The following is a 27,233-nucleotide window of genomic DNA, read 5'->3' as shown; positions in this document are numbered from 1 at the left end:
CATTGCCCTCGCAGATCGTCAGACAGCCCCGTAGACATGCTCGCGTTCTAATACACATTAATTTCAGCGTCAGACCGGCATCTAAACTGACACACGGATGGCTGAGTACAATATCTGTCCTCTTGTATTACGACTGTCGTGGGTGGTGTCTACCAACCGCTCTTCACCCCTCAGGCTGTATCCACCTGCATGACGTTTCGTTTACTTGGAAATTTGTTAATCGTCCGCGTCTTCGTAATCATTCGTTCACTTCCGTGGCCCTTGACGGCTCAGCCGTTCACTCTTGGCCGTTTATCCTTTAAACACTGCAAAGACGATGTTAAATCCTCTCCTTGTTTTTGGAAGATGTTGGATTGCAATCAGTCATTTTCAACCATGGCACCCTCGTCGCATACGTTATATTCCCCCGTGGAAATCGGCTCGGAAGGCGAGTCCGACCACTTTCTAGAAAAGCCTTCTTCCCCAGAGGCGAGGCAGAAGAACAGGGTTCGAAAGGCGGTGCTCTTACTGCCATGGGCTCTCACCATCATATTCGCCAGCTTGACGCTATTCCTCTTGATCGATCGCAACGCCACCAAGAAAGGAGCCGCCGCATGGGGTACCTACGAACAGGGGTTTAGTACCGACCCCAGTAAGTGAAGCGTCTCGTCTTACACCACAACTGGGGGAACAAAAAGACCCCGATCAAGGCCGGATCATTGACGACAGAGGACCTTCTGGTTCTGCTATGTAGTCACCGACTTCGAGATTCCTCTTGAGCTTGTCACCTTTCGTCGGAGCCCGCATTTCAACATGAACGGGTCTGGCTATCTCGACCCCGTCGACAAGGAGGCTCCGTGGCCCGAGAACATGGTCCTCTTTGGCGAGCCCAGCGACGAAATCGACGACAACTGGGACCGGCTCATCGAAGACCGGTACTTCTCCATCACCGAGGAGGAGGCCACCCGCGCATGGGGCGACAAGCGCCACGAGTACGTCGACGAAGGGGAGGGCGGGTACACTGCCGGGTAAGCCAAACCGCTTTTTTGTTTTCTTCCCCCCTCCGGCCGTTTGACAAACGACGCCTGAATGAAGAACCTGAATGAAGAACTGATCACGTCCCAGTCTCGACGTCTTCCACACTCTGCACTGCGTCAACGCCCTCCGCAAGGCGCTGCACCCGGACTACTACGGCACGCACAGCCACCGCAGCCAGTTCCACGTGGAGCACTGCCTCGACATCCTGCGACAGGCGGTGCAGTGCTACGGCAGCACGACGCTGATCCCGACGCGCTTCTTCGAAGGGCGCGAGCACAACTACATCGACTCGGACCAGACGCACGTCTGCCGCTCCTTCAGCCACCTGCGCGCCCTCTCCACCGCCCGCATGGAGGAGGGCGAGCTCTACAAGCCCCGCGACATGGGGCTCGTGGATGCGCGGAAGCACGCGATTGCGGTGGCGTGGGAGGCAAGGTACGAGGGGAAGGAGAGCCACAATGCCTAAGTTGAGTTTCTAAAGGAGAAAAAGCCTCTGCTTTGCATCCACGGTGGCTATGTACCTGTATGGCTTGGTCGCCCTGACATGGTTCTGGCGGACAGCAGGTCATGAGCTGCATGATATACTCACTTCATGTACTGTATAAAATCAAATCATGAGTATCCATCGTTCTAGGTTGAAGCCAAGACTGTTCATAGTTGGACGAATAAAGCCTCAACGGCGTCGTTTATTCTTACACTATAAAATCTATTGGTACATGGCAAGCCACTCTCTTGCTTTAACCAACACCCCCGTCGTCCACGTGGTCGTCTTGCCTCCTCGGCTAGCAGTCAGCACATTGGCTTGGCTGGAAGTCCGCCAACGTATAGCACTTTTCCGGGATGATATCAATCTGAGTAGCGCCACGTTAGTGTGCGATAGCTGACAGTTTCGATTGACCATACGTACCTTGCTCTGATAAAAGCTCCAGCGCCGGTTCGGATTCACACCAAATAGTGTACTGTTAGAGACACCAAAAGTTAGCCGAGAACTTCCCTTAAGTGCACTACGGCAATTGTAGTGGTAGTAGGGCAAAGAGTATCTACTCACGGTGCAGTAACTTGCGCGAAGAGCTCGCACCCGGCGAGGGCGCCGTAGCAGAAGTTGGCGTCGGTGGTGGACCCGACCGCGGCGGTGCCGTAGAGGGTCGCGTAGGAGTTGAGCTGGAGCGCAATCTTGGTGTCCTGGACTCGCCACTTACGGTTCCAGATGATGCCCAACTCGACGATGGGGGAACTAATAAGCGGGAAAGGGGCGCTTGGTCAGCAATGCAGTTCTCTGTTGGAGAGCGGCCAATGTATGTCTCGCTCACGGCGCAAGCCCGGGGAAGGCGTTAGGTACGAAGACTCACATGGTCACGGTCAAGTCCCCGCGTGCTGCCACGTCCCACGTGAAGGCGCTCCTCTTGTTATCGTCAAGCCCGGCGCCGCCGACCGCCTTCTCCATGTTGTTGAGACTCAGGCCGGACTCGACGTCGTTGTTGTCGTTGGGGTACCGCTGGGCGTAGTCCCAGTTCACCACGTCGAGCTGGTAGTGAGCGTCACTGCGTAAGGGGTTGGTTTTCAGTCCCATTCTGAATGACAAGTAAACCTTGCTAGGACATTACTTACGTGTGGATGCTAAGAACGCCTTTGAGTTCCTAAACGGTTGCCAAAAAGTCAAAGTCAGAGATCTGTGGTCATAGTATCTTATCCTCAAGAGAGCTTGGCTTGTATCTTACCCCTAGTACCCGGAAGTTGGGCCCCACGGTGATGATGCCTGGGGCGTTGAAGGGCGAAGCAAAGTTTTCCATGCCGAAGAGCTCGATCTGTCCCGTCGAGAACGAGAGCTTCGCCTGCGCCTCCAAGTGCAAGCCGGCCTGGATCGATCCTTCGTTACGGAAGAGGATGCCGGTCTTCTTTTGGAAGCTGGACGGGTCGCTGAGTTTGCCCTATGTCGTGAGTCAGTTAAGATGTTTATAGCGAAGAGCCAAAGTTACGTTCTCCGTGAACGAGCATGCCCGGGAAGCACTTCCTCTAGACTTACGATGACTGTGAGAATGGCCGAGGTCTTGATATCGACCGAGAGGTCGGCCCAAACGGCGAAATATGCGGTGTAGGGGATATTCGCGAGCTTGCAGCTGAGGTGCTCATTGAAGATCCAAAAGGGGAAAGTCTCCTGAATATGGCGGCTCGCCACCGGCGTCTCAAACTTGATATCGTCGATGGCCGAAAGCACGTCCCAGTCGTCCTCGGCGGGGAACCACCGCTTGTGGAAGGCGTGGTGCCTTTCTTCATGATCGTCCCGTTTCTGAATCCGGGCCTGGGCGAGCTCTCGCTTCTCCGCGCGGAAGCTGTGATGCGCATACCGCTTCCACGAGCCCCCATGTTCCGTTTCGACGATGCGCTCCGTCTCCTCGCGCCGCCTGCGCAGGTTGCTGAGCGGGTCCCTTTGCGGGTCGTTGTTGACGATGGCCTTCCAGTAGCCCGGCTCGTCCGAGTAGTCGATGCGGACCTGGACGTCCGAGTCGGCCCGGCCGTGCAGGACCGAAAAGTCGTAATCGAACGTGAAGTTGTAGACGTGTGGCGTGCTCCGCAGATTGATGGTCTCACCCCGCTTCGCGAGCTTGCGGTGCAGCCGCGCGGGCAGGCGCTGGTCCGTCGCGGACTCCATGCTGACGGCCATGGCGTGGCGGCCGATGCCGCAGTCTGGCGGCATCTCGACGACGGTGCCCGCGATCTCGCGGCCCAGGAAGAGGTCGCCGCAGTTGCTGTCGGGCGAGTCGTCGACGCAGACGGCGCGGACGGTGACGCGGTCGTCCTCGACCAGGGTCTCGCGGCCGGGGCAGTCGAATAGCTCCCAGTGCGAGCCGTCGCGGCGGTCGAGCGACGTGAGCTGGTCCTCGGGCCCCGTCATGATGACCCAGCCGAAGCCGTTGTCGTTGGGGTCCTCGTCGGCGAAGGCGTCGGCCTGGATGTCGAGGTCGTAGCTGATGTCGGCGTCCTCGGGCACCGGGTCCGGGAACAGCCAGGCTAGCGGCACCGGCGACCGCTTCTTGTAGATGACCTGCGCGTCGCCGCCGCAGCACAGCGCCCGCGGCTTCGCGGTCGGCCCGCTCAGGCCGTAGCCCGGGGTCCAGTACGAGTACTGGCAGTCCTTGCCAGCGCCCTTTTGTAAACGCCCAGGTTTACTTGGTTCCGGGGGCACCGGGCCGCCCGCTCGCAGCCGTCGTCGTCGTTGGCGGTGAGCGGCGTCTGCCACGCACACACGGAGCTGTCAAAGACCTCGTCGCAGCACCAGACCTTGCCGGAGCCACTTTGGCAGGTGTCCTGCGCGTACGTCATGAACTTCTTGCCGGCGCGCGCGCACGGGTCACCCTTGTCGGGCTTCCCGTCGCCGCCAATAGAATAACACTCGTCCTTGAGCATGCTGCACGCCGTCTGCACCGTCTCGCTCGTGTCGCAGCAGTAGCGCGCGTAGCCGCTCAGGCAGCGCTTCTGCTCCCCGTCGTCCTCGGTGTACCACTTGCTCTCCGCGATGGCGACCTGGTCGCCCTGGCAGTCCAGGACGCAGTCGGCCTGCAGCGCGCCGCCCAGGCTCGACTGGAAGGACGAGACCCAGGAGCAGGTGGAAGCGGCGGGCGCGTTGTCGCGTGGGCAGCAGACCCAGCGCTGCTGCATGCCGGCGCCGGCCTCCTCGTCGCAATTGATGGCGAGGCCGACGCTCTTGTAGGCGCCGTCGCAGGTCGGGAAGGCGTCGCACTCGCTGAGGTAGCAGGCGCCGGTGGCCGGTTGCCAGTCGGTCAAGTCCTCTGGGCCCACGCCGTTTTGTTCCCGGAACGATCCGAGACCGCCTCGGTCATTCAGAACGGCATTCAGGAGCTCGGCATCGTCCGTGTCGAGGTCCAGGGACCAGATGAACAGGCCCAACAGACCCTGTTCGTTAGCGAACTGGACCTTGTCCCGGATGGTCTGGACGTTGTCGTAGGACACCCACTGGGGAGGGTCCGAGCCCCAAGCGAAATACATGACGGCGGCTTCCTCGTCGTGGTGCAAGTCGACATGGTAGGTCTCGTAGATGGCGTTGATCTCGTCATAGCTGAGGATCCCGGACTCTCCAGTGCAAGCCCCGGCGTCGCCGCCCGAACTGAAGGGACAGCCGGGCTCGGGAGCAATTGGCGCCTACCAGAGAGTAGCTTCGGCCATAGAAGCCCAGGCCGAGATTCACTTTGTTGGCCGGGACGTTGTTGCGCCATAGAAGATTCAGTGCATCCTTGATCTCGGTGAGATTCGTGTGAGCGTACACGAAGGAACCAATTTGGTCCTCGGGCTGAGTTTTGGAGGGGGTTGTCAGTAGAATGTCTCAACTCGCGTGGAAATTGAAGTGCGGGCGACGTACCGAGTCCCAGCTGCCGTGAAGATCATAAGTCATGAGATTGATCCAGTCCACGTGCTTTACCAACTGCTCAACGTCGAACCAGCGCATGTACCAATACGAGGTCGGGATAGTTAGGGATAATCCCCACTGGATTGGTGATGATAGTCAGCGAAGATCGGCCACATGATGCGGAAGAGATAAGATGAAGACTCACGCCGTTGCTCTGTGCCGTGAACCATTCTCGGATGTCACGTATGAGAGATGTAAAGTTATCAACGTCGCGGTCTTGGCCTCCTGTAGCACCGCGGTGGGTCAGTCATCAAAGGGAATCCTTAAAGGTTTCAATCTCTACATGACAATACACCAATACATACCTCTGTCTGGAGCTCCAGGGTACTCCCAGTCGAGATCAACTCCATCAAAGCCGAAATTCGCTTTCACGGTTGCACGTCAGTGAATGTATTTGAAATGATTATTCGGAAGGCGACCAACGCGACGGAATTCACTTACACATGAAATTGACAAGTTGATTAATGAACTTTTGGCGCTCTTGGGGGGCTGCTTGCCAACGCTCCCCACACGGCCTGTGTGTCGCTGATGAATCGGCGTCAGTGATACTCCATGGTAGTAGGCTAAGGAAAATCATGCAATCGGCAGCGTTACTCACGTTCCGTTGTCAGAAAAGGTCCATCCTCCAATCGACGCATAGACCTTCAGGCCAGGCGCGTTTCGCTTGATGTCCACGATATCTCTGAAGATGTCCTCTCCAGTACCCTCCATGGGATACACCTCGTATGTGTCCGGTTTGATGTAGGCGAAGGCCACATAAAGATGCGTGATGGAGTCTGCGCGGATCCAATTTGGCTTCCTTTGAGGGCCTTCATGTGGTTAATGCTACGTTAATATAGGCCATCTTTGATCTGCGATACAAAAAGGTTCAATGGTGAGTTTTTACTTACATGCGCCGCGCCGGTACGATGCCCATGATTCGTAGTACCTTGACCAAATTAGCACAAAGACACCATACCTACATCCTAGGCCTGTGAATTGCTCACCCAATCACGATATTTGTGATGTTACCGGTATTGAGTCCCGTAGAGGGGGGTTGGGCGCAATTGTTCTTACAAGGAGGATCCTTTTCCGTCGAGCAGAAGTCCTAAAGCACGCATAATAGCGTATGTATCAGTCGGAAAATACAATACTAAAACGGATCGTGGTTATATATAGAATCTCGTACATACCCCCTTTGAGCCGCAATACCCCCAACCTCCGCAACACACGTTGAGGGGGCAAAATTCGTGGCCCGGTTCGGCATAATCACCGCATTCCGGTTTGGCATCGCAATTGGAAGAACAAACTGCTGGATCACAGTGGTCTTTGTCTCGGCCGCACTAGTTCCATGAGACGGTTAGATTGAAGATCAAAGGGAAGGGCTACGATTTCCAGTGAGGACCGTATAGAGCAAACTCACGTAACCCCTTTTCAGTAACGACACAAGTCAGCATGGTATACATTGAGCATAGGAAAGGGCAGTGAGTTGGACTTACGAATCCTTATTACAGCATGATTTATCTGCACAGGGTGTGTTCTCGTCGCATCTGCCATCTTCGAGACGACGGAATAGGGAAAACTCCATTGGCTCGGCAAGTGGTAAAGATGCATTTCCCTCTTGGTTCCATGCTTGCTCGGCAGTGGAAAGTCGAAGTAAGAGACATAACAGGAGGAAAGTGAAGATGTGATGTCTCCCCTTGACAGTCTCTTGGGAGCCCATTTTGATGAGGAGGTGTCGTCTCGATTTCATCATCGCAGACTATGCCATGCGCAAAGCCTCGATCATGAATTCGTTGGCGTTTGGCGTATTGGAAAGTCCGATTGTAGCTCGGCCAGTGAAGTGTAGAGGGAAATAGCTGCAATACCTGGAAAGGCTTAGGGAGAGCTCTCCTTCTATGATTTGCTTACCAATAATAGGGGTCAGTCTACTTTGCCAGCCGTCGTCCTAGGTTGGCCTTGTCAATGCTGACCTTGAGCACCTACCTAATCGGGCTCGAGAGGTTCGCATCTATCAACGTGATGGTGGTATAACTTATTTCGAAGTGCGTGTTGTTTTTGCCCATCTTGAGTAGTAGCTCCGGCCGTCATCGTCTAGCCCCTTATTGAACACGCTCAATCACGGCGCCGATGGTCTGGACTTGCTGACCGGAGGAACTGCAACCAACATCACATGGGAGATATGAAGACCGAGCAGATTGATGTCAGCCCTTGTTCCTCCGCGGATCAATATCGCTCGGCGCCACATGGCTATCGACATTGTGCACTGTGTGGCAATAGACACTGTGATCTGATGATCTATTGAAATCTCCGGTGATGCAACCCAACCGCAGTTGTTCCGGAATCTCGCTTGATATCTTTCAATCATACGTTGCACACCCAAATCCTGCCCCGGATGTGCATGAATGGGAGACCCCCCCAAATATGCATTACAACGCCTAATTCAATGATCGTAGTTCTCTTGGACATATGCGCTTTTTGTAAGTCTTCTTCTAGGGTGACTGAAGATGTAATTGACAGAACAAGGAGAATGCTTTTGGTTGCGAAGTACGAAGTCAGCCTCCTGAAACCGGCTCTTCCCACATCAACTTACAGTAATTAGACCTTCTTCACCTGAAGCCAAATGTTGTCTCGGACCATTTGTGCGGTGCTGTTCTTTGCCCTTTCGGCTTTGGTCGTTGGGAAGAACTTTGGCCCGCCGCCATTGATTAGAGACGAAGTCACCAAACCCGCAGCCAGCGGAAGGAGCGCGGAGAACAACAGGGCCCCGGGTGTTCGCATGACTGGCCACATGAGCCATCATGCTCCAGCAGGTCACCGGCGCGACAACGAGGGAACCTCCAACGACTTAACTGATCGAGACATGTTATCGCACGTCCCGGAGACTCACATCTTCTATCGCAATTTCCAGATCAACTACTCCTGGACGGACGAGAGGCTTCTGCAGGCACTTGGGGCGCGGCCGAAAAGGGGGGAGGAGGCTGCCTCTTCCAAGCTACTCTTGGATAAGCGTGGCAGCGGCGGCCATGCTCTTGGGAAGCGCAGTCCGCCTGGAGGGAGCCCAGGGAACCCGATCTTCAAGGTTTCGGCGTGTCTGGGGTGCTTACAGGCGCAGCAGGGCGTGGTAACAAGCCTAGACGACCTATCGACCGAGTACCTCGAACAGCAGATTCTGCTCACCGACCAACAGATGCTGGACAGATGCGTCTTCTACACTTCTGTGCCGTCGTGGGAAGAGGATAGAAAGGAACGATTGAAACGGCGGGAATTGGGTGGCGAGGGGCAGCATACTGGCCTCTCCAAAATAGCGACGGACTGGGCTTGCCGAAATAACAAAGTCACGATCTGGGTGAGTAGTCCAATCCATTGCCAGGGGGATGGACTAACGGACCGGTTGCCGACAACACACTGACTCGCAACTCATGGACTAGAATCTCTATCCGGGAAAGAATGACGTTCGACCCGGTACTGACAATCCACGAACCCGTAACTTCTGGGAGGTGTTCACGGAGGGTAGCTGGCTCAACTTCCTCACGGAAGACAGGATGTATTTCACCTACTTTGAGAACATGTCCCGAGCCATGGCTAGGCACTGTGGTGGCACTGTCTGTGAGTCTCCCCCGCTGACTGGTGGTGCTGTATATATCAGGTATATGCGCATGGCCTGGTCCGAACCACGTTGCGGGAGATTTCAGTTGCTAATCGACCATATCCACTACTCTTACTTTAGATGTGATGACTCTGAGGCCAGACAAACTTTTCAAGTACGGGTGGATATGGGGCAAGCACGAGTATCCCACTCTAGTTTCAAGATATAAAGCAGGATTACAGGCAAGTCCAGTCCACCCAACGGAGCAGGTCTTCTACCTTTAGGCCAATCGCTAACGTTGTAATAACGCGCACAGAATGCGCCAAAAACACTCATCTCCGTCGACGCAGCAAATCCCAATAAGCAGTATCGAATCAATTGGGATACTCAGGAGATACTTACGGACGCACCGCTAGACAGGGATGATCCCGATTTCCTGAGATGGGACACAGGGCTGGCCAAGAGAGACTCTTGCAGCCTCAACGTCGATTATGAACCTCCGGATCAGGATTGGTTTGGCTAGGGTTGAAATGCAGGTTAGATAGAGGTTACTGAAGTGCCCCGATCGAGAGGGACGGCTATTAAGTGTAATTGTTGTATTGGTGGTGGTCGAGGTTTTGGTTAGCTACTTTCATATCACAACTATTCAATTGGAAGGTCTACAGATTGTCCCTCTTTCGAGGCGATTTCGGGCCTTCATTTTTACTCGCAATCTATTGGCGCATTCTCTTGATTTTTCTTTTTTTTTTTTCTTTTTTTCTTTTCTTCTTTTTTTTTTTTTTTTCTTTTGTCAAGTGCGCATGTTGCTGGTTATTCGCCCAACGAGATATGCATATGCTTGGATATTGTAGTCAATGAGGCATACACAAAATAGCCCCCACGGCACAGATGACAGGGGCTTATCTCTTTCCAGGACACACGCCATGTAACCACCACACCACCCTGCCCTCCAATACCCTTCTTCCTCTTGTTGTGACCCCACTTCATGGAATCCGTCTCGTTGCTCGACCGAGGTTGGGCACATCATCTTTTCTTTCTCCCTACTCACTCACACACTCACCCAAGCGGCGCAAGACCAACATCACATTCCTATCGACGTAAGCTTTCAAATCTTATTATCCTGCTCGTCACGGGGTTTCTTGTAAGATGTCGGTAACCGGCTGTTTCCCTAGACACAGTCGCCGAGGCCACCCGAGGCAGAGTCACCCAGGACGAGTTCCTTGATCGCTGCCTACAGCACTTCGGTCCGGATGGAGTGATGCACGAAAGGGATGACGAGCCAATCGCCGCGGCCCAGAAGTGCATCACCAAAGGCCGCTGGGGCTGGCTGGCTGCTGTTTTCGCTCTTTGTCTTACCGACCCTACTGCGAAGTCCATTGAAGGTCAGTGCCCCCCATCTCCCCATTCTCATATTCTCTCTCGCCTCTGTCTCTTTCTCTCTGCTGCTCCATAGATACTACGCCTAAACTTCCCGTACCCTGTACAACTTTGGCTTACTAATGTTCCGCCCGAGGCTTTAGTCGAGAATCTGATGCCCATTTTCCTCACTGTGACCGGTGACCGAACTTCTGCGCCACAGGACAGCAGCACTTTGACGCTGCAAGAGATGGTGAAGCAGCCGCGGTTCGCCGTGGTGATCCAATCCGCCTTGTTCCTGCAGGCGCTGGTGGTGACGGCCATCTTCTGCCAACAGTCGGCGATGGCGGCAACCCTTCTCAAGGAAGGATCAGCAGCAGGCACTCCGCCGCCGCCCCGAGACTGCAACCTCTTCCTCATAAGGAGCTCGCCTCTTTTCAATAACACCAGAGACGTCTCGCTGGTCGCCTGGGCCGCGCTCATCCGGTCCAAGTGGGCGGGCCCGCCGTCCAAGGCCATGGTCACCGCCGCCGCCAGCAGTCGCGACGCCTCCGCCGGCATCGCCTTCTTCGAAGCCTGCGCGGCCGCCAAGCTGACGGATGTGGCCTCGGACGCGGCGAACCGGCTCACGCTGCCGGCGCTGGCACTGAAAAAGGGCGAGTCGCCCGCGCTGTTCCGGTACCTGTGCAACATGCTGTCGGTGCCCGCGACGGTGCCCAACGACATGCTGGTACTGACGCTCGAGGACCGCGCCGAGGGCGGCGTCGAGATGCTGCGCTGGATGCTGGACGAGAAGCGCCTCGACGTGAACTGGGTCGTGGACTTCGGGTACCCCGCGGCCGAGGCGGCGCGGATGCCGTCGCGGGACCGCGCCGAGTGGGAGATGTCGCTGTCCAACTGCGAGTACGAGCGCCGCGCGACGGCGCTGCACGTTGCGGCCATGTATGGCAACGTCGAGGCGGTGCGGTTCCTGCTGAGCCGCGGCGCGGATGCGGAGGCGGTGACGGGGGCCGGGGCCTCGGCGCTGCGGCTTGCGAGGCGGGGACGGCATGCGGAGGTTATGCAGGTGCTGGAACAGCATGGGGCTTCACTGTGATGAGAAGAAGAAGGATAAGTTCAGTATATTATCGCTGACGCAATGTCCACCACAGTCGGCAATATTGCAATATGGTAGTCAATGACAAAAAATGTTCCTCTTTTTCATGCCTCCGCCTTTCTCTGTTCATCCGAATCAACACCATTGTTTAAACTAGAAACCATGCTCCGTCTTTCAACAAGTTCCAGCATCGTCAGTCACTCGGGCAACTTTGGCCGCCTACACATCCTGTGACACTGGACTCGCCGTAGCTGTTACAGAGCTTGCTCCATTTGTAGAGCCAGAGAAGGATGAAGCCCACGACGTGATGCTGGGGCTAGATCCAGTCACCGAGGTGCCAAGGAGCGCCGCACTGGCTTGGCGTGCCGTCGTGCTAGTGTATGTAGGTCTATAGTTGGGAATAGAGACGCAATAGTCGTATCCTAGGTATAATCCCGTGCCTAAAGATGAAACATCGCCTCATATTAGTACCCGCCGTGGAACAGTCTGATGGTGGTGGTTGGGCGGGGGGAGGGAGCGTTAGTCATCGACGTACAATTGTCCAATACGGCTGGGTTCCAGGCCACGAACCGCGCATGGCTGAGTCCGAACTTAGTCTCGATGATCTGGCATGGGAGATTGACCCAGTCGGTTTCGTTCGCAGCGGCGAACTGATTACAATTGGGAGCAATGCCTAAGTAGGTGCATCGGGTTATGTGAGCATAATTACAACACAAAACATAGCCCTACTCTGGGAGAAAAGAGTGTACTCGGAACATACCTGGCTGTTGGAAATGCAGAACCGAAATGCAGTACTGTTTCCCCACGGTGAAGTTCTGGCACCCCGGCCCGACGTCGGGGTTCCAGACCGCGAACTGGTCCGAGTCAACGCCCCAGTCCGCGGTGAACTTGTAGCAGTCGTAGCCCGGCGGCGCAGTCTCGGTCTGGACGCAGGAGTCCGTCATGCCCTGCGAGAAGCGCGCGTACGACTGGACGCAGTACTGGGTGTTGTTGGCCATGGTACATGGGTCAGAAGAGTTCAGTGACGGGTTCCACGTCAAGAAGTCGTCCAGGGCGATGCCGTACTGGTCCGCGACGTCGGCGCAGGCGAGCGACGTGGTGCCGTTGCCGGTGTAGTTGGTCAGCATGGGTGCGGTCACGTAGGTGGCGCAGTCCATGCGCGTGCCGTTGGCGTAGGGGGCCGCTTCGGTGAAGGGCACGTAGGTGGCCGAGGGCCAGGCCTCCATCGGCTTCAGGGTGGTCGTCCAGAGAGGGGGCTCGTGGAGATGGAGGTCACGGTGCTCTGGCCGGGCTCCGGGTTGACCCAGTCCCCGCCGGGGTTGGAGACGCAGAGCACGTAGCCCACGTACGCGGCGAGATTGTTGCACTTGCGCCCGATGGACGGGTTCCACGATGTAAGTTGGGCGTAGGTTATGCCAAAATGTTTCCGAAGAGAGGTACATGTGTCATTCTGCGTCAGCTTGTACGGCTGGCATTTGCGGGCGTCCGGGAGACAGAGTGATGTTCCGGCATTGGGGAACCTGTAACACATGGATGGTATGTGGTTGTAAGAGGCCAGGTCATCTGTGCTGATGCCCTGCGCGAGGGAGATACCCACGCATGTATCAGACGAGGCGACTGTGTACATCGTCCCATTGCAGCCTGGCGGCTCGGGTGTTGTAGAAGGGGCCCTAGGTAACTGGTCAGCAACCTTAAGTTGGGCTTCGTTGTTCAATTCGGACCTTCATCGTACTCACCGGACTGTGAACGTGGTAGCTGTTGGTGTTGGTGCAATCGTCCAGCCAGACGACGAACAGGACGAAGTCAACCCACTAAACATATCGGCCAACAGAGAGGTTGATGCTAGCGGCATTGCAAGTTGTGTAGATACCATGGATAAGAAGCACCCATCGCAGTATACCTGAGGCGCTGCTTCCATGTCAGTATGAAGGGCGTGTGTCCACTATTTAGAAAAGTCTCACTAGGAGTCGCAGTAGCGTGCTGGTTTACCGGATCGATGCCCAGCAGGTCCCCCATGACGGTATTGCAGACATGGCTGTCCCTGTTGATTTATTCCTTCGTTAGAGCGTATACGCGCTTTCCAGAGAGCATACCACTTACGAGTTCTTCAAGCAGACTGTGTCGTATATCTCGATGTACTTGTGGGCATACGATGCGAGTGCATGCTTTCCCCCGTCGGCCTGGTCGTATAGCGTGTCACCACATGCCCGGGCAATTCGAACCTCCCACCTCAGCAGCAAGGTCCTGCAATCTGCCGTGCAAAGCGCATCTAGCCGATCCGGGGTCAAGAACAGAGGCGTGCCAAACACATTTCCTGGAGTCGCGTCTCCCAGGGACGCTAGCACCGCGTCACAGTTCACCGGCTGGTTGATGACGGCAACACATGTCTCAGAGACGTCGGGAGTAAGGGTGAGGTTGTACAGCTGCACTTGGGCCTGCACCAAGCCAGCGAGGAGGCTCGCAAGGAAGAGAAACGATCCAGTTCTCAGCAACATTCTGGATCTGTCACGGTTTGTCGTTGACTTCGTCGCCAAAAGGACAGGAATGCGGTTCTCTGTGTGCTGATGAGTGATCTCATCTCTTGCCATTGCTCATCGCCCGGCGCCTTGGTATCGGGTGGCATTTCCAAGATGCAAATAAACCTCTGCGGCGCAGTAGACGACATTGCTTCGGTTACACACACAGAGACATCCACAGCCGCGCCTCACCTCGCCTACATCTGACCTTCCCGATCCGGCAGCTTAGTCGGTCCCCCAAATGTTCAGGTCGCACAGTCCCTCTCTGCACGATAATACAGTGTAACATCGACATGCTTGTTTGCAGACAAGCATTGAGTTGTGCCGATTGGTCGATCCTGCATATCGACTAATTGCTGACATTCGGAAAAGACGTAGAAAATATATTAATTGTCACGAGGAGTAAGCAGCTTGCGGGTCATCCGACCCCTTTTCTGTTGGTCTGGAGATGGAGGAGGAGCTGAAGGATGAACTCAATTTTGTTATGCGTCCCTTCTCGGTTATCCGACGATGAAGCGATTATTGCAGCGACCTCGAACACCCACATACGCATAACCGTTGCTGCCTGTTGATTGCCTGTTAGTCTCCTGTCCGATAGATTGGCTGTTGGTCTTCGCGCCGCCAATATCAATATTCCCAACTAAGATTAGACAGTAAGCAGTTGCAATCTCAAGTTTCGCCGAGCTACGTGTGACCAGAAAGGGAATACCATGGGCCAGCTTAACATCGTCCCACATGTCTGAAGGTATGGGGAGAACGTTTGAATGCGTCCATCCTCGGCCGTATCGCCTATTACGGGAATAGGTTCATAGGTACAATGTCTTTCTATAAGTAGCAGTTTGAACACTTGTATCGCCTGGTAGTAGTCCCGGTGAAACCGTGTCCAGGCTCTAGCATCCCAGCCATTCCCATCCTTTACTGTTGTCGACGTCATACGGCGTGTAAGGTATTTCCAAGATGCCAGCAACTACAAGCTTCACGGTGTTGGCGACCCTGATAGGGGCAGCCCTCGTTTCCGCCTACACTGTTGACCCTCCCACGACGGCGCCTGCAGACACAATCCAGGACTGCACAAACTGGGCTGTGGCCACCAGCTCGGATACTTGTGAGAGTCTGGCAGAGTATGGCTTCATCACGTTGGACGATGTCTACAGATATGTAAGTCTTCAATCCCGTGTGCCTTAGATCATTTATAGTCACCTGGTCTGACAGACAGAGTAGAACCCGTCGTTGAAGGCCAGCGGATGCCCTATCATTATAGGCAACTCTTACTGTATCGAACAGAACTTCGGTACGTTCTCAAAGCTCGTTACACCTCCTTGGCCTTGAGAGAAGTCTTGGACACTGAACTCTGTCAGGACTTCCGATCCCCACCTCGACGTCCGCGCCACCTACTTCTTCTCCCACGTCCACTGGTATCACTACCCCAACCCCGACACAATCCGGGATGATCTCCAGCTGCAATGCCTTCTACAAGGTCCAATCCGGCGATACCTGTAATGCTATAGCGTCCAGCTACGGTATCTCCGTCTCGGAGTTTTACGCCTGGAACCCCGCCGTCAAGACCGACTGCTCCCTCCTGTTCTTGGATTTCTATGTGTGCGTCGGAATTACCGGGCGCACAACGGCCACCGCCACGTCCACCTCACCCCCTTCCAGCACCACTACCGGAAACGGCATCAGCACACCCACCCCGACGCAGACCGGCATGGCCGCCAACTGCAACAAGTTCCGCCAAGTGGCCTCGGGGACACCTGCGGCGCCATCGCCTCGGACGCGGGCATCAGCATCGACGACTTCTACGCGTGGAACCCCGCGGTGAAGACGGACTGCTCCCTGCTCTTCCTGGACTTCTACGTCTGCATCGGCACCACCACGTCTACGCCCACCAACACCGGAACTTCGATGGCCACCACTACTACCACCACGGCCGGCAACGGCATCTCGACCCCCACGCCGACGCAGGCGGGCATGGCCGGGAACTGCGACGCGTTTTACCTGGTGCAGAGCGGGGACAACTGCGCCGCCATCGCGTCGTCCCACGGCATCAGTCTCCCCGACTTGTACGCGTGGAACCCGGCCATCGGGTCGGGCTGCGAGGCGCTGTGGGTGAGCTACTACGTGTGTGCCACCTCATCGGCGGGCCTACCGGCACGCCAACCACCATGACCACATCAACAACGACCCAGGGCAACGGGGTCGCGACGCCGACGCCGACGCAGGCGGGCATGACGGACAACTGCAGGGCGTTTCATTTAGGTACGTTGTCGAGAGTTCCGGATACTTACTTATCAGGGGCGAGCGGTTGAGCTAATGAATACCTCTTCTTAGTGGCCTCTGGAGACAACTGTGGAGATATCGCGTCAGCGGCGCATGTATCGCTCTCGGACTTTTACGCTTGGAACCCGTCCGTCGGTTCGGATTGCGCGTCGCTGTGGCTTGGATATTATGTTTGCATTGGCCTCCTTTGAACGGGCCATAAGGAAGGTTCTGTGATAACATGCCGTGAGGGTCTATTAGATATGTGGGGAGAGAACATTAATCGTTAATTTACAGTTAGATAATTACTATAGCTGGAGATTAAGTGGTAATATATAATAGATGCATGCTGACGAATATATCTACTTACTCGCCATCCACTAGATCCTCATTCTTTTCGACGGTGTTGTAGGTATCCTCACTCACACCGCAGACTTTCACAGAGAACCGGATCTGTATGGCTTGAAAGACAAGGGCCTCGTGTTGTTTCAGTACTGCTTGGATCATGGGCACCGAGAATATTCGAATCCGGCTCATTCACTGAGAACGCTCTCCGTTATTTCTCAACGTTACCCTCACAGGGAATCCATCGACCGGATGTGCCCCGCCCCACCCATCTCTGCCTGGTAGACCCTATTCCCCTCGACAGACATAACGCCACCACGCCCCTTTTTAGGGTGCATCGCATCCCACTCCTCATAGGCCGGGGCAATGTCGAACATGCGCAGCGTCATTACCAGCGCCACCTTGAGCTCCAGCTGCGCGAGCGTCTGTCCGATGCAAGCCCGGGAGCCCCATTCGAAGGGGCGCCACGACCCCTTGGCGGGATGCAGCGCGTCGTCGGGCCCCACCAGCCAGCGGCTTGGAAGGAACTCCTGAGCCCTCACAAAGACTTGTTCGCGGTGGTGCATGGCCAGGGTCAGTGTCCAAATCTGACAGTCTTCTGTCGGGTACTGGCCCCCGTTCTCATCTGTCAGAACGAGCCCTGGGCGGCCGGCTCGTAGGCTGCCCGCTGGGGGAACAATCGGAGCACTTCTTTGATTACCGCCAGCGTGTATGGTATCTGGTTCAGGAGGGCCGGGTCTTCCGCAATGATCTCGTAGAGGTGCTCGTGGGAAATGTTGGTGCCGAATACCTTATCATGCTCAGTACGAACCTTTTTCAGCTCTTCAGGGTGGGTAGACAGCAGGTAATAACAGTATAACAGCGTACTGCTGGTTGTGTCGTGGCCGGCGTACAAGAACATCCGGAGCTGCGGTATAACCAGTCTTTTGAAGGTTGCTTTAAACAGCTGCTCTGTTTCACCGGCTTCTGCTAGGTACTGGTCCATGGCCAGCGAGATGACTGAGCGCGACTGCGATTTTACGTCTTTCGCATCTCGGCGTGAATCGGCCAGCTCCTCGAACCGCTCGTCGACCTGCTTACTGAGATAGCGATCGATGCAGTAGCTGTTGTACCACTGGACCAGAGGGCGGGGGCTAAGATAGCGGCGGACCGGGTTGAAGGATGTGCCATAAGGAGTCCAGTAGACCAGTCGCCGCAGCCCGTCTGCCAAGATACTTCCCTGGGTCTGATAATGTATACGGGCACCACTGTCGATAAAAAGACAAGAAAGTTAGTACCAGCGAGGCATGGTTGATACTGCCCGGAATGGAACTCGGATGGCATGGCGATACTCACAATGATATCCGACTAATCACGTCGAATGTGAGCTTCAGCGTGTACTCTTCCAACTGAAAGACCTTGCCCTGATCTGCACGTTCACGTAGCAACTGGCAGAGTACTGCGACCTCCTCCACGATGGACGGGGCAAACCCTGCCATGTAGGCTGGCGCGAAGCCCGGATTGAAAAGGGCACGCCACTTCTTCCAGGTTTCGCCGTGCATGGTCATCAGCGAGGGCCCGCCGTTGATGACCTCCATGGTCTTGCACATCGGGGCCGGCTTGTCGAGGAACGCGGCCTCCACCTGGGCCGCGGCGACGGGGCTTGCGTTGACCAGCAGGGTCTTACTGAAGGGCCAGAGGTTGAGGTAGAAAATGCCGCTGGGGAAGCTTCTGGCCATCTTTTGCACCATGACGTGCATCGTAACGTCTAGCGGTAGTCCTTGCATCGCCTTCTTCACCGCGATAAAGTGGCCAAAGACGGGGTGGAAGGGTGGCATAGGCTGGCGGAGGCCAAAGAGTCTCAGCCCGCTTTACTGATACAAACACGCATCTAAAGAGATAATGAAAGGACTAGGCTCACCACCTGGGCAGCCTGTAGCTTGCGCACATGTTGTCGGTTGGATACGAATTTGGTGATGAATACTGTCATCAGAGCTGTCACGGCCGCGATGGCGACAGCAACACTTAACTGGGCCATGGCTTGACGTGAGGCGACGGATCTTCTCTTTTGAATGCCGTGGCGTAACTCAAGTTCTGAATTCAATAGGGTGCTGCTTATGGAGAAGATGGTCCTTGAGACTCGACTGGAACGAGGGCGGAGTACAGGCTATCGAGGTCAGGTAGACAGGTAGGTAGGTGGGATGCATTGTAAAACAGGCTTGCTCAAACATGCAACAACCAACCCAGTACCAGCCTACTTATTGGTAAGTACTTGCGACCCCTGTATGCTGGGTCGCACGCCCCTTCTAATTGCATATGCGTACCCGAACGCACACGACCAAGCGAAAGCGCGGGCTGGGCTGTGAGCGGGGTTGCTACGCCGCCGACACCCCTGGGGAAGAAAAGGTTGGTGGTCCAATACACACTAATCCAATCGTTTGGTTGATTGTGCATTTCAGAAACCCCTGAATTGCTCTCGTGGGCCCCTCTTGTCTGGCAAAGCTGAATAGGGCCTTGTATGGACTTCGAGAATCGCCACTGCTCTGGAAGAAGGAGTTGACACAAACGCTCCCTGGGCTTGGTTTCGTTCAGATCCCTCATGATCTCCGATGCTACTCCCGAGGGAGGGTGCTAATCTTCTTCCATATGGACGATATCGTTATAGCATTAAACGACCGAGATAGACGAACTGTTGATCAAATCATCACGCTCCTGAATGGGCACCATCAGCCTTCGGGCGGAAATGAGTTACGAATGCTAATCATGATTAGTCCGGTGGCCTCGTGGCGTCAACACGTCTTCAAGTCCTAGACCATCATTTGCATAACACCAGACGCTTGAATAACAGTTATGTCAGGCGTAGCATCGCGACATCATATCAGCCTTTTTCTAGCGGAAACAACATGCAGTGTTCAGACACCGTCTGTGCCGACGCCTACTACAAAGACCATCATTAAATTTCAGCCAAATCTTGGGTGGTTATGCGTGTCCAGTCAGGCAGACCATCTCAAGGTTTCCTGCCCACGACAGCGTACTTCGTAGTCGCCAAGTACGCCCCCTTCTTCGTCTCCGCGACGGCCAGGGGAATCAGCCTCTTCAGCTCGGCCGCCATCGCCTCGTTCTGTGTCTTGCGTGCGATGAGCTCGTGCATGATGAGGCCGCACTCGTGCTCCAGGTACGCCCAGTGCGGCGGCGTCGTGTGGATATCAACGTCCACGTCCGCGAGACCCGAGGCCCGGAAGATTTCGGGCAGGTCGGGGACCCACGTGGGGTTGAGCCGCGGGTCTTGGGACTGGAGGAGCCGCATCAGGGACTCGATGGACTCTTTGCTGTTCTCGGGCCGGAGTAGTTCGCCGTGCACTGTTTGGTTGTCGGGCTCGACCCATTGGAGGTGGCCGCCGGGCTCTGTGTGGATTGAGGGAAATGATCAGTAACATATTGCATATACGAATAAGAATAGAGATTCCATGGTTCAAACTCACTGAGCATCTGCATCAGCTTGCCCACTGTTGCCGAAACATCGTCCTTCCGAACAACGAAGATCATGAAGCGGACGTTGATAATATCGAAGGCGCCGAGCAAGTCATCAGGGATAGGCGTATTTATATCCCACTCCCAAAGCTTGATGTTGGGGGTAGTGCTTCGCGAGGTGGCGCTGCAGCCTGCGATATATCAAGGCCGACGAGCTGCGTTGACTCATGGAGCCGGTCACCCGCATCCAGCAGCCACATTCTTCAGGGGGGTGGGTAAGGGATATGGTTAGATGTTTTGGTTCCACCCGCTTTTCAAAAGAAGCAGACGACTCACCCTGTGCCCGAGCCGATGTCTGCTACTTTGAGATTCTCCCCTGGGTGGGAATGCTGGGGTGGATGAGATATCCAAAGTCCTTCACCCAATGGTGATGCATCAGATTGAGTCTACTCTTTTATCAGTACATACTTCTGAGGATACATATTAGAGTGATGGAAATGGAAGAAAGCGACCAACGAACCGACTGTTGTCGAGAAGATCTCGAGTGAAGACGTAGTCATCGTGCTGAGAGGCCATGGCTATTGGCGAAGCGGTAGAATTGGTATCACGGTGTAGATGAGGCAGATGAAGACAGAGGGTAAAAATCTCTTTTGGCTGTTGGGCGAGAGCGATGTAGTTGGGAGGTAACGAATAACTCTTTATTGCATGACCAACAGATAAAAGGTAAGGAGGATGGGAATAGGTTGCATTTACATCATTAGAGCAGCCAATTGTTACACACCAATATGCACGTCAGACTTGGGTCGCCCAGCAGATCGGTTGGTGGGCAGGTGGCACAGTTGGTTGAGTCTGGCAACTTGCAGTGTGTACAGCGGGCCGATGTTTCTGTGTTGGTGGAGATGGAAATAAGGGAGGGACTTTGACTCCAACGGCTGCCCAATACTGCAACACGCCGTTTATGCTGTTGGAAATATATGTTTTGATCATGTTAGATCCCACAAAAGAAGATCGTCGGCCTCTATGACTGATCACACCAGAGGCAGTTGGCGCTGCGGGACGCAGCAGAGTGCGCCAGCGAAAAGTGCATATCATCAGTCATAGCAAAGCAACATTATTTCATTATTATTTAATTCCTCTTCTCGCAAGTATGCTATGTAGTGTGTTTCTCGTGTGCGCGTACTGGATCTTGCCCCTAAAACCCCTAAGTACAAGAGCTGTGGCCCATCCTTGATAATGCAACGGTTCATGATGCCAACCAACACTTCGTTCCCAAATATCAAACATTAATTCATGATCCAATGCATGGGTATCTTTAGTTTCATTATATTTCCATTTCCATTTCCCTTTACCTTTTCCAAGCACATGACGATGGACTACTGGTTCGCCGGAGGCATCAATGCCTCGAGGAACGAGCGCACCAAGTCCGAGACAGCGCCGACCAACTATTACCATACTATCATTAGCACTCATCAAATCGATAGATAGATGAAGATTGAATGGGTAAACGAAAAGAAAACATACCGGCGTAGCATCCCCAATCAGCTCCGTCGTCTGCGACACAAACGCCGCCGACAACAAGCTCTGCGCGTTGCCGAGCAGCCCGACGACGGCATTGACCGACTCGGGCGTCACGAGCGGTGCGACCTCGTCCACGATGCCCTGGATGTCGATCTGGTTCAGCGCGCCCAACAACGGCTTCGCGGCGCGCGCCAGACCCTCCAGATCGACGTCGCCGAGCGCGCTGAGCAGCGGGCTCAGCTGCTTGACCAGGGCGGGCACGTCGACCTCGCCCAGCGCCGACACGAGCGGGACGGCGCCGCCGATGACGGTCTGGGTGTCGTCTACGAAGCGCTTGGTCAGCAGGCCCTCCGCGTTGTCGACCAGGCCCACCAAGCCGTCGACCGAGTCCCGCGTCAGCAGCGGCGAGACGGCTTCGATGATACCCGCGAGGTCCAGCTGGCCTACGGACTGCAGGATCGGCTCCACCTGGTCGATCAGCTTGGACAGGTCCACCTTGCCCACGGCGTTCAGGATGGGCTGCAGCTGTCGCACCAGGCCGACCAGGTCGATCTGGTTGAGCGAGGTCAGGAGCGGGCCGACTTGCCCGACGAGGCCGGTGATGTCCACCTTGCTGATGGCGTTCAGGAGCGGCTGGACTTGGTTGAGGAGGCCGACGAGGTCGATCTTTCCGACCGTGTTTAGGATCGGTTCGACCTGATCAATCAGGCCCGAGATATCCACCTTGCTCACGGCATTGAGCAGCGGCTGGAGCTGGTTCACCAAGCCGACCAGATCAATCTTGTTAAGCGAGTTGAGCAGCGGCTCGACTTGATCGATCAGACCAGTAATATCGACTTTGCTCACCGCATTGAGGAGCGGTTGCACTTGGTTGACCAGACCGACCAGGTCGATCTTGTTCAAGGAGTTGAGAAGGGGTTCGACCTGGTCAATCAGGCCCGTGATGTCGACCTTGCTGACCGCATTCAGCAGTGGCTTGACCTGGTTCACCAGCCCGAGCAGATCAATCTGCGAGAGCGAACTCAGCAGAGGCTGCACCTGATCGATCAAGCCGACCAGGTCGACCTTGCTAAGAGAATTGAGCAGGGGCTGCACCTGTCCGATGAGCCCGCTGATGTCGACCTTGCTGATCTCGTTGAGCAGGGGCTTGACCTGGTTGACCAGGCCAATGAGATCAATTTCGCTCAGCGAACTCAGCAGAGGCTGGACCTGGTCCACCAGGCCCGCGATGTCGACTTTGCTGAGCGAATTGAGCAGGGGCTCTACTTGGTTGATGAGTCCTTGCAGGTCGATATCTCCGAGGGCCGCGATCAACGGCACGGCGCCGCCGATCAGCGTCTTGGTCTGGTCCACGAACTGGCTTGTAAGTAGATTCTCTGCGTTGCCCAAAAGCCCGACGATTCCTTCGATTGACTGCGGTGATAGTAGCGGCTGGACGGCGTCAAAGAGACCTTGAAGATCGAGTTTACCGAGGTTGTCCAGCAGAGGCCCGACTTGATCGATGAGCGACTTCAAGTCTAGATCCTTCAGGCCCGCCAATAAGGGGCCAGCTCCGCCAATCAGATCCTTGGTCTGGTCCACGAACTGGGGCGTCAGCAGGCTTTCTGCGTTGCCCAGAAGTCCGACGATGCCTTCAATAGACTGCGGAGATAACAAAGGCTGCACGGCGTCAAAGAGAGCTTGCAGATCGAGCTTGCCAAGGTTGTCCAGTAAGGGCCCGACTTGATCAATAAGAGATTTGAGATCCAGGTCCTTCAAGCCTGCCAGTAACGGACCGGCTCCGCCAATCAGGTCCTTGGTCTGATCGACAAAGTCCCGCGTCAACAGCGTTTCGGCGTTGCCAAGGAGACCGACGATGCCCTTGATACTATCAGGCGATAATAATGGCTGGATCGCGTTGAAGAGCCCTTGCAGGTCGATCTTCCCGAGACTATCCAAGATTGGTCCGACCTGGTCAATCAGCGACTTGAGATCCAAGTCCTTCAGGCCCGCAAGCAAGGGGCCCGCGCCCCCAATCAAATCCTTCGTCTGCTCGACAAACTCGCGCGTCAACAGCGTCTCAGCGTTGCCGAGCAGGCCGGCAATGCCCTTGACGGACTCGGGCGAGAGTAAGGGGCTGATGGCCTCGAACAGGCCCTTCAGGTCGAGCTGGCCCAGCTCGTTGAGGATGGGGCCGATCTGGTCCACGAGTGATTTCAGGTCCACCTCCTTCAAGCCGGCGAGCAAGGGGCCGGCACCGCCGATCAGGTCCTTCGTCTGGTCGACGAAGTCGGCCGTGAGGAGGTTTTCGGCGTTGCCGAGGAGTCCGGCGATGCCGCGGACGGCTTCCGGAGAAAGGAGCGGACTGATGGCGTCAAAGAGCCCCTTGAGGTCGAGTTGTCCTAGTTCGTTGAGGATGGGGCTGATTTGATCCACTAAGGATTTCAAGTCGACGTCTTTCAGGCTGGCCAATAACGGACCGGCCCCCGCAATAAGATCCTTCGTCTGGGTCACGAAGTCACCAGTGAGGAGGTTTTCCGCGTTACCGAGCAGACCCGCAATCCCCTTAACCGAGTCCGGAGACAGTAGCGGGCTGAGGGCGTCGAACAGGCCCTTGAGGTCCAGCTGCCCCAGCTCGTTCAGGATGGGCGCGATTTGGTCAACCAGGGACTTGAGATCGACGTCCTTGAGGCTGGCCAGGAGCGGGCCGGCGCCCGCGATGAGGTCGCGGGTCTGGGTCACGAAGTCACCAGTAAGAAGGTTCTCGGCGTTCATCAGCAGGCCGGCGATGCCCTTGACCGAGTCGGGGGTCAGCAGGGGGCTAATGGCATCGAATAGGCCCTTCAGGTCAAGCTGGCCCAGCTCGTTTAGGAGCGGACCGACTTGGTCGACGAGGCCTTTGATATCGACGCCGGCGAGCCCTTCAAGGAGTGGTCCGGCCCCTGCGATGAGACCCTGGGTTTGGTTCACGAAGGCCGGAGTGAGCAGGTTTTCCGCATTGCCCAGGAGACCCACGAGACCCTTCACCGAGTCGGGTGATAGCAGGGGACTAACGGCATCCAGCAAGCCCTTCAGATCCAACTGACCCAATTCATTCAGAAGCGGACCAATCTGGTCGACGAGACCTTTGATATCGACATCTGCCAGTCCCTCCAGTAACGGGCCAGCCCCCGCGATGAGACCCTGGGTCTGGTTGACAAAAGTAGGGGTAAGCAAGTCCTCCGCGTTGCCCAGGAGCCCCGCGATGCCCTTGACGGATCCTGGCGTCAGCAGGGGGCGATGGCGTCAAAGATGCCCTTGATGTCCAATCCCGCGACCTCGTCGAGGATGGGGCTGACCTTGTCGAGCAGGCCGACGACGGTCTTGATAAGGGCGCCGATGTCGACGCCCTCGATCTCGTTGATGATGCTCTCGAGGTCGAGCTTGGCGACCAGGTCCACGACCGGGTTGAGCTTGGTCAGGAGGTTCCGCGCGATGCTCGGAATGGGCGGCTGCAGGGTCTGGGCCAGGTAGGTCAGGGAGTCGTGGACGGCCAGCAGGAAGTCGTCGTTGAGCAGTTTCTGGAGCGCGTTGAGGAAGCCGGCGATGTCGGTCAGCTGCAGGACCAACTTGCCGAGACTGTCGAGGATGTCGCCCAGGTCCCCCAGACCTGGGAGGTCGAGGAGACCGCCGCCAGAATTAGAGCCGGAGCCGGAGCCGCTGCCACCACGGCCGCCTCCAGAACCTGACCCGGAGCCGGAGCCAGGCCCTGTGCTGTTTTGCCGGGGGTACAGGACATGTCCCAGGCGCTCGTCCCTCTCCCGCCGCTTGAGTAAGGTGGTGAGCTCCGTCAGCGCCTCGGTGAGCTCTGACCGGGGGACCAATGCCAGGTTGTGCTTGGCGAGGTACGCATCGAGCTCAAGCTCGGCCGGGGCAGCAGCGCCGGCGACGAGGCCGAGCGGCGCCAACGCCAGCACGAAAAAGATTGGAGAACCGCATGGCGAGGACGATGGGGAGGACGTGTGGCCTGTGTTGATTTTACACAAACACTTGCGCACGCACAAGAGCGTCGTCCTGTGGGGGTTTGACGGTGAGAGGACGGACGGAGTGGTGAAGGAGGAAGGAGGGGAAGAGGAAACGCCCATGGGCAGGAAGTGTTTCCTAAAAGGAAATATTGTTTCCGGTATGGATCTCAATCTGGGGAGATAGATATCTCTCTCCCCCCCCTACCTCTCGATCTCACTCACACGCTCCGTCGCGAGTTTTGCCCTCCCAGGCACACTTACAAGACTTGCCCCAAGTCGGCGACTGGCAGCTTGATGCGGAGATGCCTCGATCTCACTTCGCTCACGCTGAACGCACGCGATCTCCCCTGTTCCTGTCCCCACCCCTACCCTACCCTACCCTACCCTACCAAGCTATGCATGCTCTACAGCGCATCGCATTCTTGCCGAGGGCTGTACTGGCTGCATAGCACCGGGTTCCCTTGCGTGCGTTCTTTCTTCCTCGCCCTCGTATGTCCCGGCCGGATGGCTCTCTGATGGGTGGGATGGGGATGCGCTGGGCTGGGCCAGATGGGCTGGCTGGCATACCCATGCCCAGCAGAATGAGTTTTCGAATGTCACATGGGGCAACAACGGTGTTGTCGATGAATGCGATATGCCTGATCGGCGCGCTCGTTCCCACCCTTGCGCCGGAGCTTCTCGAGCTACTCAAGCTACTCGAGCTTCTTACCCCAGATTGTTTCCAGTCACCTTTCCCAAAGCGAACAGACGCCCGAACCGGGAATCCAATCAGAGCTCGCCGACCCTGGCTTCGATGCTCGGACGTGGTGGGTAGGACAGAGCACGCCGGTGCTATGGTCCATATATGCTTTTCGCTGTTAGATGCTACGCTGACCAGCTACTGGCCTAGGAGCTGGTCACTGGCCACTGTACGTAGTTAGCAGCGTGCAGATTTCTGGGTAACACATGCAAGGCTATCACGAAGTTCCTCCTCACTTCCCCTCTTCTTGAGGCACCCCAGTCACCGCCGGATTGAACTTGGCTGCTTGGGTTATTGTGTCCGACCTTCTTTCTGCCTGTATGTTTATTAATGTTGTAACCCGCCGTACCGAGACCCCACAAACAGGGCGCAATGGCACGACGGACGGCCGTCGGGAAAACACGTCATTGGCATACAAGGAAGGGGAGAGGAAGTGGGCATCCATCTATCGGTCCTTATGTTGTAGAGAGGGACGAACGCATCAAGGAAAACGAGTGAACAAAGTCAAGTAACCCTCCCAGCCAGAAGAATGTCTGTCTTCACGGGGGACCTCGGTATCTGTGAGTAGAGCAGTCTTGTTGTTCTGCTAGTAAAAAACGACAAGTGAGATACAGCCACACAGAGGAGAAATGAATCAATCAATTACATGAAAAGAAGCCTTTCTCGCAACATCCACCCCCGCATCTTGGCGAATGGGGCGACGGGAAACAACCGTAGCGGCAGCCCCGCCCCCTAAAAGAAAGCCGTTTATTGACAGGGTCAAGGGTGCGATGAGGGATGTGAACGGTTCCTCAGCCCACCGACGCCCACTCCAATGGATGTTGCTCACATCTCCAACCTCTCAAATAACCAGCTGCCTGATCGGGAAAGAAGTGATGGGAGCTAGAAAAGGCGCTCAATCTAATAAACAGGCCCGAACAGGGGATTGTGACATCATCTCCACCACAGAGCAGAGGACTGAGA

The 27,233-nt window shown here is 55.8% G+C and overlaps 8 protein-coding genes across 8 annotated transcripts; 3 read left to right on the top strand and 5 right to left on the bottom strand.

Moving 5' to 3' along the window:
* Nucleotides 1-1,093: 1,093 nt before the first annotated feature.
* On the bottom strand, nucleotides 1,094-7,142 carry PG997_001813 (uncharacterized protein; the record flags this gene model as incomplete). Its single annotated transcript, XM_066806128.1, has 18 exons — nucleotides 1,094-1,492; nucleotides 1,925-2,021; nucleotides 2,066-2,251; nucleotides 2,367-2,558; nucleotides 2,626-2,654; nucleotides 2,736-2,945; nucleotides 3,041-4,212; nucleotides 4,260-5,175; nucleotides 5,222-5,323; nucleotides 5,393-5,518; nucleotides 5,586-5,665; nucleotides 5,746-5,805; nucleotides 5,882-5,988; nucleotides 6,039-6,249; nucleotides 6,331-6,368; nucleotides 6,427-6,527; nucleotides 6,609-6,762; nucleotides 6,919-7,142. The coding sequence occupies 18 exons, from the start codon at nucleotides 7,140-7,142 to the stop codon at nucleotides 1,094-1,096; spliced, it is 4,404 nt and encodes a 1,467-aa protein (XP_066673424.1).
* Nucleotides 7,143-8,042: 900 nt separating this feature from the next.
* On the top strand, nucleotides 8,043-8,831 carry PG997_001812 (uncharacterized protein; the record flags this gene model as incomplete). Its single annotated transcript, XM_066806127.1, has 1 exon — nucleotides 8,043-8,831. The coding sequence occupies one exon, from the start codon at nucleotides 8,043-8,045 to the stop codon at nucleotides 8,829-8,831; it is 789 nt and encodes a 262-aa protein (XP_066673423.1).
* A 1,708-nt stretch (nucleotides 8,832-10,539) lies between these two features.
* PG997_001811 (uncharacterized protein) lies at nucleotides 10,540-11,460 on the top strand (the record flags this gene model as incomplete). The annotated part of the gene is made up of 1 exon (XM_066806126.1): nucleotides 10,540-11,460. One exon carries the CDS (start codon nucleotides 10,540-10,542, stop codon nucleotides 11,458-11,460), a length of 921 nt encoding a protein of 306 aa, XP_066673422.1.
* Nucleotides 11,461-11,679: 219 nt separating this feature from the next.
* PG997_001810 (uncharacterized protein) lies at nucleotides 11,680-13,955 on the bottom strand (the record flags this gene model as incomplete). Its single annotated transcript, XM_066806125.1, has 7 exons — nucleotides 11,680-11,833; nucleotides 12,031-12,133; nucleotides 12,221-12,689; nucleotides 12,737-13,130; nucleotides 13,197-13,368; nucleotides 13,422-13,501; nucleotides 13,561-13,955. 7 exons carry the CDS (start codon nucleotides 13,953-13,955, stop codon nucleotides 11,680-11,682), a joined length of 1,767 nt encoding a protein of 588 aa, XP_066673421.1.
* A 978-nt stretch (nucleotides 13,956-14,933) lies between these two features.
* PG997_001809 (LysM domain-containing protein) lies at nucleotides 14,934-16,447 on the top strand (the record flags this gene model as incomplete). The annotated part of the gene is made up of 6 exons (XM_066806124.1): nucleotides 14,934-15,134; nucleotides 15,198-15,267; nucleotides 15,335-15,579; nucleotides 15,636-16,085; nucleotides 16,166-16,235; nucleotides 16,308-16,447. 6 exons carry the CDS (start codon nucleotides 14,934-14,936, stop codon nucleotides 16,445-16,447), a joined length of 1,176 nt encoding a protein of 391 aa, XP_066673420.1.
* A 363-nt stretch (nucleotides 16,448-16,810) lies between these two features.
* On the bottom strand, nucleotides 16,811-18,597 carry PG997_001808 (cytochrome P450; the record flags this gene model as incomplete). The annotated part of the gene is given in 4 exon segments (XM_066806123.1): nucleotides 16,811-17,240; nucleotides 17,258-17,827; nucleotides 17,916-18,400; nucleotides 18,481-18,597. 4 exon segments carry the CDS (start codon nucleotides 18,595-18,597, stop codon nucleotides 16,811-16,813), a joined length of 1,602 nt encoding a protein of 533 aa, XP_066673419.1.
* Nucleotides 18,598-19,566: 969 nt separating this feature from the next.
* On the bottom strand, nucleotides 19,567-20,606 carry PG997_001807 (uncharacterized protein; the record flags this gene model as incomplete). Its single annotated transcript, XM_066806122.1, has 4 exons — nucleotides 19,567-19,964; nucleotides 20,042-20,214; nucleotides 20,367-20,406; nucleotides 20,555-20,606. The coding sequence occupies 4 exons, from the start codon at nucleotides 20,604-20,606 to the stop codon at nucleotides 19,567-19,569; spliced, it is 663 nt and encodes a 220-aa protein (XP_066673418.1).
* Nucleotides 20,607-21,403: 797 nt separating this feature from the next.
* On the bottom strand, nucleotides 21,404-25,651 carry PG997_001806 (uncharacterized protein; the record flags this gene model as incomplete). Its single annotated transcript, XM_066806121.1, has 3 exons — nucleotides 21,404-21,472; nucleotides 21,552-24,716; nucleotides 24,866-25,651. The coding sequence occupies 3 exons, from the start codon at nucleotides 25,649-25,651 to the stop codon at nucleotides 21,404-21,406; spliced, it is 4,020 nt and encodes a 1,339-aa protein (XP_066673417.1).
* Between the last annotated feature and the right edge of the window lie 1,582 nt (nucleotides 25,652-27,233).

The sequence above is a fragment of the Apiospora hydei genome, assembly GCF_038363865.1.
Source record: "Apiospora hydei strain CBS 114990 chromosome Unknown utg000003l_segment0_segment0, whole genome shotgun sequence".
NCBI lineage: Eukaryota > Fungi > Ascomycota > Sordariomycetes > Amphisphaeriales > Apiosporaceae > Apiospora > Apiospora hydei.
The sequence above is the reverse complement of the archived record's forward strand: the minus strand, read 5'-3'. Positions and strand labels throughout refer to the sequence as shown.